Below are 15,007 nucleotides of genomic sequence, written 5' to 3'. Positions count from 1 at the left end.
AAACCATTTTATTGACGCCGTACAGCAACATGCTCTCTCCGCTTAGCAGCCAGCGCAGAGCCAGGGGTTGCGCAATCCAAGGTGAGGCAGAGCTCGCTGCTGCCTCACCGGCATCGCTTCCAAGCATTTGAATGGGAAAATAAGAAAATTCAGCGATTTTGAACAAATAAAAATCGAAATTGGTGAAGCTACGTGAAAAATAAATATTTTTTAGTACAAACCACCGGATGAATATAACAATTTAAATTACTTTATGATTATATATTTTCTTTCTTTCCATGATGGCTGGTGAGGCACTGCCTCACCTGCCTCCCCTGACCGCACGTCACTGCAATAAAACTGATAGCCTCGCTTTATTCTCTTTATTACAAATGAACAGCAGGCACATTTTATGAAGGGAAACTTGAAAGCTGTGGACTGTTGAGTTTTCGGTTACTTTGTTGAAATGTGATTCTTGTTTGTTTGCCTTATTAAATGTATAATGTGTAATAATAATAATAACAACAACAATAATAATAATAATACTCTTATATACTCTTAATAATAATCTTGTCTTCTGATGTCCAAAGTTGATTTATTTCCTACATGTAATTATCAGCCATGATTGTGGACATCGCCACGCACGCTCAGACAGAACGCATCCCCTCCACGAGAAGAATTTTTGCACACGCTGCGTGACGTTTCACAGACAACCACTCGAAGACGGAGAGAGGTGGCCCTGGAGCCCGGACGCTCTGCTTAGGTAAAAAAAAAAGAGGTTTGTGCCCTAAAAGAACAGCAGTTTTCCCGTTTTCTGTCCCTGGTGGTCGGTGTACCTGTGTGAAAAAAACAACATGCGGTCCACCGCACGGCTCGCTTCCCAGTCCGTGTGAGCGACCTGCGCTGCGGCACCTACAGATAAAAAAGTAGCTTGATGAGAATCCAAAGTAGTGGAAGTTTGGAGGGGACGCCATCTTTGGTCCCAGCTCTCCACGTCCCCAACACGGACTGTGTTTTCAGCAGCATACCACGGCGGGGGTGAAGGCCTCGGAAGGTATCGTTAAACGTATTTAAAGTCTCTACATATTCCCCATTTGGTACTTTGACAGAGGATTAAAGCAGTTCTTCTAAAACTACCGAACAAATTCGGTTCGCGAAAGCTGCTCGGCACTAGCTAACGTTCACAGTGAAGCGTCAGCTTCAAAGTCCATAGAGGCTGTTTGGGCTAGCTTGTAGCACCGAAGACAGGACCGTAGCTTAGTGCCCAGGCCAGTGTTGTAACCTTTTAGACAAATAACCTGCACTGATGCAGAACAATCTTTGTGGAGGGACACATTTAGACGTTGTAATCGACGCTTGTTTTACAAAACCATCACGTCGTTGGGATGGCTAACTCTTGAAAACGAGTCAGTTGATGCAAGTAGAACAACCAAGCAGTTTCTGGAAGTGTTAATGTTACATCGATGGAGTCCTAACAAGCAAGGTAAAGGTGTGCAATCCTTTGTGTCCCGATTGTAGTCTTTACATACAGAAATTTGGATTATGTTGAATCTAATGATTGGATGTACTTAACGGGACAGGAGTGCATTGAATAGGCTAGTAAATCAGATACATTAGGCAGTTTGAAGATGTCCCTTTGCTATGGATGCTAACATACTGGACGCTTGCTATCCCTGTTTGACCTCATCTCTTTATTTGAGTTTGTGAAACAGCCAAGGGGGATGAAAGCTGTTGTAACTCTCTATTATGTGGCTCTTGTGCCTACTTTAGGGTCAGCATTTTTCACCAGATATTGCGGTGATGGAGGAGTGAGCTGTTATGGCTTCCCCTCTGCTCCTTGTATTATCTCTGTAACATACAGTGATTGACAACAGTGGTGACAACAATGCCACTTGTCATTGTTAAATATGCGTTTCTCCTGCTCTGAAGTTGAAGTTGTCAGTGAATTAGCTCAGGTGTAAGCTCTACACTCATATCATGGCTGGGATTTATTTCTGACTCTGATTGAGTCGTCCTTAAACAGGTGGTCAGTCTGCTGAACAGCATGGAGTTAAAATGACATCCACAACAAGGGCTGTAAGGGTTCAACCGCAGGCTCCTGCAGGGGCTTGAAAATAGATAACAGTCATACACTGAGGCCTTGTGTTTGAGACAGAAGGAAATCCTTGATACAAAGCTCAAATGTGTATGTGAAATTGGTATGCATGTTCTGTCTAACATTGGGGGGTATTGTAGGGCTCCTTAAGCCTGTTGTGAGTGCTATACAAGTCTGATGTTACATTTTTTCCCAAGAAACCACATTTGTTAATCTAAAGTGTCAAATCATAACAAGTACAGGTGAGAGATACTCAAAAAGTAAAAGAATATTTACACAAAAATTAAATACTGAAATGTAGAGCATCATCTATTTCTCCTGCTGCAGACACAGTTATGTTTTTACAACATTTTTTGGTATTTTGATTGAAAAAAAAATGCTTTGTATCTAAAACGAACTCTCACTCAGTTTAATAGTAACTATAATGTGCTAATTGTGTTGAGTGTTCTCCCTTTTTGCTGCACCGCTGTTTACAGTCTAAAAAAGTACAATGAGCTGATATTATTACATGGTTAATTGGTCAGGCTATCAGCTCAGATAGCCATCCTGTTGTTGGCTTCTAAATAGATGAGTGCAGTTTGTTCTCCTTCTTTCAGCCAGTGGACAAGCAGTCAGTAGCAGCATGTCTGGGAGGGGCAGGACTACTTCACCCAACAGCCTAGAAAAATAACAGTAACTTAGGTCATTCTGGCACATTTTCCTCTACCTAATTAAAAAAGACTTTTAGCATTAAGGAGTGGTGCAGAAAGCTTGACCAATTTTAAAAGTTTAAAGGGGGAAAAATGTAATAACTCAATTTATGTTGTGGTGCATATCACAAGCACATACCTAATTAGGGGAATTGAAAGAGCAGCTGTTCAGTAAAATATTTTTCAGTTGCTTTTGTAATGAGTTATTAAAGTTTTTTGTTAGTCAAAAGAAAAGGTCGTTTTGCAAAATAAAGCACTCAAGATGTGTTTTAAATATAGCACTTTGCATCAAATGCTGACCTCTTGGTCTTGGCTGATCTCTGTTTAGCAGATCTCACATGACACAGATCTCACGTGTCCAAATATTGCCGAATCAATCGTCATGCTTTTCTTGTTCTTTTTGACAAATAGAGAACACGCACCTTGCATTGGAAAATCCACATCAAACAATCCGAAACTCCACAATATTCAACCTTTTTTAAGTGAGACATTTGTGATGTAGACCACACAATCTGGACGGCTGAAATCATTGGAACCTGCTGTTGACATGGATCCAAATCAGACACAAAGATTGCAATGAAAACCAGCAAAAGGAAGAGTTTTAGAAGTACCACTTCCCTTGAGGGTTGCTTGAATGCCTACAACAGCTGCTTCCTGTGGATTTTGCAGTTCTTATTTTGGAGATCATCATTAGCAACAGTGAACATACCAGTCATTTATTACCAGCATGATTTATATTTGCCAAGTCAAGCTGGTGGAGGTATTAGGTGAAAGTAACGAGCTGAAAATGAGGTATCTGATTTACTCACACACTTATTTTATTCAGGTGTATGCTCTCCTTACAAAATAATCTAAGTAATTGACGGCAGCTTTTTGTTTTGCTTTCGACTTGTGGCTCCTTGAATATGAAGCAAATGCAGACGGTATTCCTGTGGTTAGACAGATGATTTCGACAACAAAATGTGCTGCTGCAGGTTTGATTGGAAGTCAAAGACCTATTGTGGAGAAACGCAACAAGAATAGTTCTTGGGAAGGGGAGGAGGAAATTGAATGGCTGTCAAATTGTTTCCAACATTTTTCTTATTGCACAGGAGGTGGAATTTCTATTGCATTCATCAGGAAATTTTCCAGCGAAGAGATTTGAGGTTTACGGAGGAAACTCCCTAGAATGGTGAATTATAGATACATCTGAAGAAGAAAAAGTGATGCCAAATATGTCCTGGTCTCAAGAGTTCTGCAATTTCACTTTCTGTAATAGTACATTTATAGTTGTAACATAGAGACCCAATGGTCTTTCTTTCTGTTTTTATTTTGTAGATTTTGGTAAACTTTTAGTTGTGTAAGTTCTGAATACTATTGGTCTTTCTTTGGCTTTGTATTACTTTAATTCAACCAACAATCAATAAGTGTAGTACTTCAGTATTTACAGAGTAATAATTCTTATTTAGCTTTAAAAGAGAATTCATGACTTAACAATGTAGCAATTTAAGTCCTGACTTCTTAAAACATGTTACGTTTTCTGTACATAACAAAATTGTTTGAATTTATTTCTAAATTAATGAACAAAATAATTTGTTAGACATTGAATCTATACTTAATAGGTGGTTCTGTGGATGAACTTAAAGGAAAATAATAATTTTAACACTTGGAAGTGTATTTCATATATTTTTGAGCTCTATTTAAAAGTGGTGGCATGTCATTTATATGTGTTACATCTTGTACTATTATCATTACAAGCAGTTTTCATAGTTGTATGTTATTTGCTGAAATAAGCTTCCTTTGTGCATTACATGCAGAGGATCCAGTTTTTATTTTAGGTATTGTGGGAAATCATGTCCCAGATTATTTAAATCTGTTGTAGAAGTGGCATTTTGTGTGCACATATTACAATATCAGCTTGGAAAATGTATCTAATATGAATTAGATTTATTGGCATTTTACGTCAAACATATTTTGACTACTATTGTTTCTGTCAGTGGGTTCACTGTTGCAGTATCTGTGTCGTGTAGGTATACTGTTATAATTTACCACCTGGACATTTTACAGCAGTAAATCTCAAACCTGCCTCTGCCAGTTTTAGCTGATTCAGATTTTAAAGAGCTAGAAATAAATTATGTTTTCTACTGAAAATTTAACCTAGTAATAAAGGGTTCATAGTGCAAACAAACAAAACAATAGTTTCTCAAAAGCAACTTTCAGTCACAAAATGTTTTACAAATTTAGTAAAACGCTCCATGTTGTGGAACAGGTATATCCATACAAATAAAACAGAACCACAATAAATGCAGCATTTAGTCCTTTACAGGACAGGTAATAGTTCACAACTTCTTTCCACAAACAAAATTTGGTACATTGTCAAATTTTAGGGATGCATGATACAACGGTAGAAATATTGGTATTGACTGTTTGTCAATTTTTAACATATCAGTATCATCCGATAGCTAAACTGACCCAATATAGACAACCAATGATTATTTCCATGTTGTTGCCGTTTATGTTTCAGGAGAGGGACGAGGTTGGCCATGTGGTATTTGCTTGGTCATGTGACATGACAGTGATGTAGTGCAGGATTGGGAGATGTTTAACAGAAGCAGAGAAGTAATATTAGTGTTGTGTTAGGTGTTTCACTGTGTTGAAATGGCATTATAATGTATATAATATCAAAAATATTATTGGGTATCAATATCAGCCCAAATGTCTCTATATAGGTGCACTCCTAATTAATTTATTGTTACTAAAAAATTTGGTTTAAGCAGCATTTTGGTCATGATTGATTCATATTAAGGGGAGAGGCAAGCTCACCTTGTTGCAGAGAGAACAGCCATGTTGGATGGTACAGTAGGTAAACAGGATTTTTGTTTTATTTCAAAAAAGGCAAAATGATTAGTGAGTTGATAATTTAACCTGTTTTTAGCATGTTGTGTTAGTCCAACCATGATTAGCTTTAAAGGGTTAGCCTGACTAGTGTGTATCAGTGTATAAGTAGATTCTTATGTTGATGTTTCCTGATCCGGCATCTTTTAACTGAATATAAAAGGGAAAACTCTTTCTGTTATTTACTGACTGCAATCATAGCAGCATGAACAAACCCAGCATGCCTCAGTAGAAAGTACATTTTCCTCTCTAGGAGCTTTCTTCAGCCTTTGTTTTCTCACAGTTAATTTTATACACTTCACAGCTTTAAGTCTTTGTCCAGCTAAAACAGTTTCCACTTGATATGTTCACTGATCAGAATTAAGATTTGAGTTTCTGACCAGTTGGTTCCTGACTGGTTGCTGAATTCCTTTTATTATTTTCACACATCTTTATTTTTCCCTCCTTTTAAACACGTCTTGAATATTTCAACCTCTTGAAATGCTGGATGCTTTGCTGAGGCCCGGGTAGCTTTTCAAAATGGTTGTCTCATTAAAGCACAGGTTTAGTGTGCCGGCACCTCTGAGTCTGCAGCAACACAGAATCCCAAGGAGCTCCTGTATCATTCCCACCGGAGCGCAGTATTCAGCATCGCCTAGCAATCGAAAGATTCCTGTTGAACTCTCAGGATGGCAGCGCTTTGTAGCACAGAAAAGGCTGTAACCTCCGCTCTGTTATAAAATAGATTTGATACCTGCAGTATTCTTAACAATATAGGATTGTTTAAGTGTGGGAAAGAGTAAACTGTATTTAAAAAAATGTACAGTTTTTTCCACTGGAGTGGATTTTTTCAGTTCCCCTTGAGAATGGATATAAATGAGTTCTTTGTGTTAATGTTCTTACTACTGATGCTGTGCCATCTGCTCTTTATGGAGCAATGAAAAACTTCAATTAAGTAGACTACTAAATAACAGGTGTTTATCCACCCAGGCACCATGGAGGAGCTGCACAGCCTGGACCCCCGCAGACAGGAACTGCTGGAGGCTCGATTTATGGGCGGGGTCAGTGGCAGTACAGGGGGAAGCACCTGCAGCACAAGTGGAGGAACCAAAGTGAGTCAGTGTGCTAAGTTGGTTAAAGTGGTGAAGGGTTTGTTTTTTATACTTTTTGGGGTCTCTCAAACTGATTCCAAGCTAAATGTTTTCTGTTTCCTGCAGGGACTGACCAACAATGAATGTTCAAATCATAGTTTTGGAAGTTTGGGATCCTTAAGTGACAAGGAGTCCGAGGTAAGGCAGAAACATTTCAAGTATGGCTTTAGAACCGTTTTACACTCATTACAGTCAGATTGACTAAACTACAATCCCAACTTAATGATCAGATTTTGCATTTAGAGGCACACACTAAATTGAACTGCAGTAGTTGTCACAATAAATGTCAAATCGTATGGGCCATGTATATCTCAGAAATATATGACCAGCTGAATAGTCTTTCTGTCCTATAAATTTCAGTGGCGAACAACCTCTTTGCAAAAGGAAAAAACAATTGTGAAACAAGCTGAACTTCTTTTGTTGAGCCATTCTGGAGGAAAGATGTCGACTCAACAAAGCAGCTGTTTTGTGAAGCTGCAGTTTGGTTGGCAAGTTTGCAATTGGAGGAGGGAAAGTTAGAAAACTCAGGAGGCTGCGGAGGATGACTGACTCAGACATTAAGGCACCTTAGAAAATTCCCCAGCTGTGTTGTTAAAATAAACAATGCAGAATTTCTTAATTTTGATAGTGAAAAAATTATGAATGGACAAAGTGTTCTTAATGCTGGATGTCTTTAAAAAGCTGCTCTTCTAATCATTGGCAACTGAAAACTGGATTGTGTTATTGTTGAGCTTGTATGTGTATCGCCATGCAGTGGTTTTAGTTGGTGTTTTGTTGAAGGGTTTGTGTTTCTCCCAAATGTGAACAACAACCTAATCTATTTCTTTTTTAAACAAATATTCAAGGTGCCCCTTAGCTTCTGTTTTTGTGATTAAATCACTTCTATTTTAGATTATGTAGATGGATAGCTGTAAACTTTGTATTTTGTTCATTCAGCATTTGGAAGCAGTCACAGTCTGTATAACAGAGTTATGATGAAGTGATTGAGACCACATGTTAAAATACTGCAATATGTGTCACGTTTTGCAATAATTGGATCCATTTTTTTGCTCTGCAAATGCAATTTTCAGTTTTTTAGTTTTCTCTTTAAAGTTAAATAAACACCTCCAGGCTGTTTTTATTGAGTATATTTGGGGATTATGCTTGTGGTCTTTTAAAAATAAAAAATGTTCCAGTAAATCTTTGGTTCGTGCTAAAACTGTCCTGTTTTTCCTCATTTAATTCTGGTCTGATGTAAAAAAGAGGCAGTTTTACTGCATATTTGGTGGGTATATTAAACATACCCAGTATAAAATATATTTTATAAGAGCTGTTGCGGTTTGAAGATTTCACGTTGGCACTTATGGACTTGTTCAACAGAAGTGATCCTGGTTTATGGAAATACTGAACTAATAAGATTACATACAGAAAAATCAAACCCAGATTACAATCAGCAGTGTAAAGAGTTTGGGATTGGCTGCTTGCTCACTAAAGCCTCTGTCCAGATGGATAACAGGTTGGAAGTTGTGTTGTAATAATCTCTTTCTTTCAAATGTCATATTTCAGACTCCAGAGAAGAAACAGTCAGAAACAACTAGAGGCAGAAAAAGGAAGCCTGAGATCCAGTCAGAGAGCAGCCAAGGTTTAATTTTTTTTAATTTTGGGTCTTTTCTTAAGTAAGTCCAAAATATCTGAGAGAACATTTCTTTTCAACCTAAAAACTTCCTCCTTTTCTCTTTGAAGGAAAATCAGCTGTGCGAGGACCCAAAATAAGTGATTACTTTGATGTAAGGTTGCAGTTTTATATTCCTTATACATTTCTTCACCTTTCATGGCTTGTTTTAATCTTCTATTAATGAGAAGAGACCTCTGCGGTTTCTAGATGTGCAACTTGAACAGTCCTCTTTATCGCCTCATAGTTTCAGGGAGGGAACGGGTCCAGTCCTGTGAGAGGCCTCCCCCCAGTGCTCCGCTCACCCCAGAACTCACATTCCCAGTCGACTCAGGGCGTTGCTGTAAGTCATCCTCAGATCCACATCTTCTTTGGTTGCTCCATTTAATGCAAGTCAGTCTTAAAAATGATCTTCTTCTGTTTCAGGTTAGACAAAATAGTTCTTCTCCTACTAATATGTCTTTTGTGGACCAGATGCCAAATCCAAAGCAACTATCGGTCAAATTTGTTCAGGTGAGGAGGATGGCTGAACTCTTGCATCAAGATATCATTTTTAGTAGCTTGTATTAGTATGAGAATCCTCCACTAACATTTCTGTTCTGTTTGTTTTTTACTCTAGACTGACCTTACAGTTTTGAAGTTGGCTGCCCTTGAAAGTACAAAGAACCTAGACCTTGAGAAGAAGGAGGGTAGAATAGATGACTTGCTAAGGGTAAGAGACAAACAGGACAGGTTTCTGATCACATTAGTGCCTAACAAATTAAATAAAGCCTTCCTAGTTTTTTTTTTAAATGTTATGTAGCTGATGCGTTTCCTGATCCTGCTTCTTAGGTAAACTGTGATCTCAGGCGGCAGATAGACGAGCAGCAAAAATTACTTGAAAAGTATAAGGAACGCTTGAATAAATGCATCACCATGAGCAAAAAGTTGCTTATAGAAAAGGTACATTAGGTTTCTTTCTTTTTACAGTTGAGATAATTTGTGAAATACGATGCAAATCATTGTTTGGTATGATTGTTCAGAGCACACAGGAGAAGCAGGCCTGTCGGGAGAAGAGCATGCAGGATAGGTTACGTCTGGGCCATTTCACCACCGTGAGACACGGCGCCTCCTTCACAGAGCAGTGGACAGACGGCTACGCCTTCCAGAACCTCGTCAAGTAAAAACCTTTCACCTTAATCGCTCGACTAAAACAAATGACTTTTAATGCTGGAGATCATTTTGACTTGTGGGCTTTGAAAAATGCAAATCCCATATTTGCATTAACAGGCAGCAGGAGTGGATAAATCAACAGAGAGAAGACATCGAGAGGCAGAGGAAACTTCTTGCCAAGAGGAAGCCTCCGTCCTCCAGCAACTCCCAAGCACCAACCACAAACTCAGAGCCAAAGCAACGCAAAACCAAGGCAGTGAATGGAGCAGAGAGCGATCCCTTTCTAAAACCCAGCCTACCTCAACTGTAAGACTCTGCATGCGGTATCTTTAAAAGTTGTAGCTTGGGTGAAGATTTTATATCTATATTGTTGGAGAAATGTGGGTTTTGCTCTGTACTATGTAAAGGTCAGAGTTTCCTATGGAGTCTGGAAGAGGCTGTAGTTTAATATTGGTGTTTTCTGGATAAGTTTGTTAAAAACAAAGTACATTGCCAGAGTGTATTATTTAATTTTCTATGTCTTCCTTTCTGCCTGTGTTACTTCCTGCACTTTTTCCTTTTCACTTTTTTTCTCATCTTTTCTATTTTATTATGATTTTCCCGTTAGGTTTCCTACGTCCTTCCTCATCGTTTTGTTCGTTTTCTTTATCTTTCATTTTATCCTTGCTGTTTTCATTTCTTTCTTATTGACCTCCTTATTTGCTTTTGTGCTTTCTCATTTTTCCTGTTTCTTTCTTACATTTATTTTTTAATTCTTAATTTTACTTTTTCCCTGTATTCTTCCATTCTTTCCAATTTTCCCACTTTTTTATCCTCAATTCCTTCTTTCCGTTCTGTTTCCTTTCCCTGCTTCATCTACTTCCTTTTTATTCTTGATTTCTTCTTTTGTTCTGATTAATAGAGCTGCAGTTAATTCACTCAATTCTGGTTTCATACTTTAAGCATTTATTCTTTTCCAATGAACTGAGAGCTGTACTGTGAGTAATCTCCCCCTCTTTGCCTCTCATCCTGATTAGGCTGACTCTAGCAGAGTACCATGAACAGGAAGAGATCTTCAAACTGCGACTTGGACATCTGAAGAAGGTTTGTATGAGATCACATATTTTCCATAATCATTGCATATTGAATACAATATTCCTTTTTTGTTTGGCTGGTTTTTGCAGCAGTTGGCTTCAGTCATTTTTTTAAACATGACTGAAGCATTATCTAGTGATAATGATTGAGTTTTAGGTTTCACACTAACATTATTTAGTGTGAAACCTAAAACTCAACTATTAGAAAATAGTTAAATGCTTTGATTTCCCATATTGTTTAAGGCCAATCCAGCAGTTTTACTTTGGCAGGTTGTGATGATCTCCTCTCCTCGCCGTCGGTTCTCTAAAGTTGCCTCTTTGCATTTGTGTGTTTACGTGTTTGAATCATTTATAGGAAGAAGCTGAGATCCAGGCTGAGCTGGAGCGCCTGGAGAGAGTCCGCAACCTTCACATTAGGGAGCTGAAGAGAATAAATAATGAAGACAGCTCCCAGTGAGTCTATATATAATCCTTTGACAGATGCTGCATTGACATTGGAACATAATGTGCACACACAGATACTATCAACATCCACTAAACTGTTTTAAAGTCTGTTATTGCTTGACAAAAAGCTATGTGGAGAATGAGCTGAAATAATAAATGATGTTTTTCTCCCGTTCTCCACCTTAAGATTTAAAGATCACCCCACGCTAAATGAACGGTATCTGCTCCTACACCTCTTGGGTCGGGGAGGCTTTAGTGAAGTTTACAAGGTGGGCTTGAAAGTGTTGCTGTCTCAGATTAAAGACTTAAAGGTCACCTGGTGCTGGGTTGTTTAAATAACATTTACTACATGTGCTCTTCAGGCTTTTGACTTGATTGAACAACGATATGCTGCTGTGAAGATTCACCAACTTAATAAGAACTGGAGAGAAGAGAAAAAGGAGAACTATCACAAGTATGTGGGTCTAACAGGAAACCAATAGTTCATAATCTACTGTGTCTAGACCTCGTTTTTTTTTTTTTGTTTAACGGTGTTAAAACCGCCTCGTTTTTGCCAGGCATGCATGTCGAGAGTACAGAATACACAAGGAGCTGGACCATCCCAGGATCGTAAAACTTTACGACTACTTCTCACTGGATACAGACACGTCAGTAACTGCCTGGATTCTTGTTCTTTCCGTGGTCTCTTGTTCATAATTTCTTGGCTATAATCATTGACTCATTGAACAGGTTTTGTACAGTCATGGAGTACTGCGAGGGCAACGACTTGGATTTCTACTTGAAGCAGCATAAGCTAATGTCTGAGAAAGAGGCGCGGTCTATCGTCATGCAGATTGTGAACGCACTAAAATATCTAAACGAAATCAAACCTCCCATCATCCATTATGACCTTAAACCAGGTAAACGCGCCGTCTGAACACTTACTGCCTCTTAACGTTTGATCACAGATTCAGTGTTGACCTTACTGTACTTTGACATGCAGGTAACATCTTGCTAGTGGACGGCACAGCCTGCGGGGAAATAAAAATCACAGACTTTGGTCTTTCCAAAATAATGGATGACGACAACTATGGCGTTGATGGGATGGACCTGACGTCGCAGGGGGCTGGAACCTACTGGTGAGGGAAACATGCGGTCTGCATGAAGGCATCATATTATAATACAATGCTACAATGCTCCCGGTTAAAACAAGTTGTATTTAATGTGTATTTAATGTGTCTAAGACCTTAAACCGTATTGATCTGGTTCAAAGGTACCTTCCTCCTGAATGTTTTGTGGTTGGTAAAGAACCGCCAAAGATCTCCAATAAGGTGGATGTGTGGTCAGTCGGTGTCATCTTTTTCCAGTGTTTGTATGGAAGAAAGGTGAGACAGTTTGATAATATTTGTCTTTTGGTAACTTGAGCCTGAACCAAGTTTTCCCTGTTTTCCAGCCGTTTGGCCACAACCAGTCGCAGCAGGACATTCTGCAGGAGAACACTATTCTCAAAGCTACTGAGGTCCAGTTTCCTGTAAAGCCAGTTGTCAGTAATGAAGCTAAGGTAGTACTGACTTGCTTGTTTTGGATTGTTTTAAGAAGGTGTGTCTTTATATATTTATTATACATTATCTGTATTGGAAAATTTCAAAAATGAATATTTTTCCAGCTCCAAGCAGCCTCGATACAGTGTAGAGGTTCTAAACTAGAAAGATCTGATTATATAAAAATAACTTGACTATATCTTATGTTTGGTTTTAGTATTTGACCTTTTCTTGTTTCAATTATTTGCACTCAAACTGGTTTTTAGATGTCATATTCTAGGCCATCACATGTTGATTTACGATAATTCTATATTAATCAGCATGTTAAGGTACCATCCGCCCTTGATAAAAGGGTGTAGTAAGCCTTTAATTTGATATCTTTTAATACAGCAGTACACACAAAACACAAAAACAAACAAACAACCTAATTAAGATACATTTATACATCAGGGAAGAACAGAATAAATGTTATTTTGTTTTATGAAAATTCCTCTAATTTATTAGACTTTTTATCAAAACCATTTTTATTCATACTTTATTTCCATTTGAGAGTCTGGGAACATTTAATGCATGATCTATTACCACATTTCCAGGAGCTTGGCTTGTTTTCTGAGGCTGTTATCACCTGGTTTATTACTGCATTTATTAGGGTAAAATAAATTACATGGGTAAAAATTTACTCCAGAAAAGGTGCTTGGTTCAGAGGCAATGCTTTTTAAAAAATGTACTAGGGATATTTGGATAGAGTTTTGTAGAGGAAGACAGCAAAGTTCTTTAAACTCATTAAAGTTTTTATCAACATATTTATTCAGTCATATCAGTGTAAATTGTCTAAAGCTTGTTTTTTCCCTCAACCTTAAATTAAATAGATTGTAAATTGTTCATTGCTGTCGGTGAGAAAATTCTCATCAAGACTTGGTCAATGTCAGAATGTATCAGAACCTGTAACTTTTTATTAGAAATGGCTCAAATCAACTCTGCAGTCTAAACTTTAAGAACCCAGACTGGACATCAGTTAATGAACCGATTTTCCTTTTTCCTCTCTTCAGGCCTTCATAAGACGCTGCCTGGCCTACAGGAAGGAGGATCGAGTCGACGTTCTCCAGCTGGGCAGCGACCCCTACCTGCTCCCTCAAATGCGAAGATCGAGCTCCTCTGGAAATCTACAGATGAGCGCTGCTAGCGCTGGCTCAGCCTCATCCAGTCTCATCTCATACTGACAGTTTTGAACTTTATAAGAGAGGCGAAGCAAGAACTCAAGTTGCAACTGTGAGGCTCATCGGGAGGCCTGGACTTGTGACGGGAGCAGCAGAAAGAGCAGGACCGGAGAGCGGGGATGTCTGTTGGCCTCCTCCGACCTGCGCCTGGATTCTTCTCCTTTATCAGGACTTTTATCAGTGGAAGGATGGAGAAGTCGTGTTTTACAGAACGTGTGTTGGGATGGGCGTCCGACAAAAGCACTGAAACTATGTATTTTGAAGAAAATGTGACTGGACACCCCGTAGAGAAGTTGCAGATGAATGGAGCATTCAGTGGCTGAATGGAGATTCGGCTGTGTGCCATTAAGACTGTCCTGCCAGGATGCAAGTGATTCAGCTGCTAGAAGTTAATTTACTGTGAGGAGAAGTGAGTCATCGTTATGTAGAATTAAAGAAATTTCACTATTGATTTGGATAATTGTTCTGTTTTTTGTTTTTTTTCCCCCCACAAATGTTAGGCTTTAATTTGAGTAATTTAGCCATGGGAATGTAATGTGTAGCATATAAGTGGCATCTAGTGTCATGTAGGCTGGAGCAGCATACTTACATACATTAAATGCACAAAGTAACCAAATGTAGAAAAATGATGTATAAAACCCTATGCAGGAATATTAACATATAAATTGGAAACTGTATATGCTGTATAGGTGAATTTTCAAATTTCGAGCTGCAGCAGTGATGCGTTAAAGAAGTTAAAAGTTTTCCTGACATAAAATGAGTTTCCTGGAGTGTTTTCATTTTGCTGCTTTGCCGCTCTTACTTTTTCAAGGGCTGTATGTTCCACTTTGGGTACAAGTTGTACAGTTCTGCTTAGAGTGAATAATAAATTCCAAGAAATGGTTGTTTTTCTCCCTCGATGAATGTTATTGATGACCTGATATCCAATTCCTATCAATATTTACTGGTGCCTTTCAGTGTAGAATATAATCAAAACTAAATTGCACAGGAGAGGTTCAGGCTCTGACAACGGATTAACCGGATGATTGGTTTCATCCTTGTAGGTGTTCAGTGACTGAACCGTCAGATCAGCGTTGTTGGTAGTTTGATGGTTTTATGGTAGATTTCCTGAGCACAATTTGTCTGAGAAACTAAATGTTGGGTTTTCATTATCTTTACTTCTTGAAATTAACAGAAAAGTTTC

At 38.5% G+C, this 15,007-nt stretch overlaps 1 protein-coding gene across 1 annotated transcript; it reads left to right on the top strand.

The window, feature by feature from the left end:
• Nucleotides 1-732: 732 nt before the first annotated feature.
• tlk1a (tousled-like kinase 1a) lies at nucleotides 733-14,708 on the top strand. The gene is given in 23 exon segments (XM_028023512.1): nucleotides 733-955; nucleotides 957-992; nucleotides 994-1,033; nucleotides 6,607-6,728; nucleotides 6,834-6,905; nucleotides 8,313-8,388; nucleotides 8,490-8,533; nucleotides 8,666-8,761; nucleotides 8,845-8,931; nucleotides 9,038-9,130; nucleotides 9,250-9,360; nucleotides 9,441-9,577; nucleotides 9,688-9,876; nucleotides 10,587-10,653; nucleotides 10,999-11,096; nucleotides 11,275-11,356; nucleotides 11,450-11,541; nucleotides 11,645-11,734; nucleotides 11,817-11,986; nucleotides 12,070-12,205; nucleotides 12,340-12,451; nucleotides 12,520-12,627; nucleotides 13,657-14,708. Coding segments are annotated over 23 exon segments (2,271 nt in total). The 5' UTR covers nucleotides 733-913; the 3' UTR covers nucleotides 13,828-14,708.
• Nucleotides 14,709-15,007: the final 299 nt, after the last annotated feature.

The sequence above is a fragment of the Xiphophorus couchianus genome, chromosome 7, assembly GCF_001444195.1.
Source record: "Xiphophorus couchianus chromosome 7, X_couchianus-1.0, whole genome shotgun sequence".
NCBI classification, from domain to species: Eukaryota; Metazoa; Chordata; class Actinopteri; order Cyprinodontiformes; family Poeciliidae; genus Xiphophorus; species Xiphophorus couchianus.
This window is presented reverse-complemented; position numbering and strand designations above follow the sequence as displayed.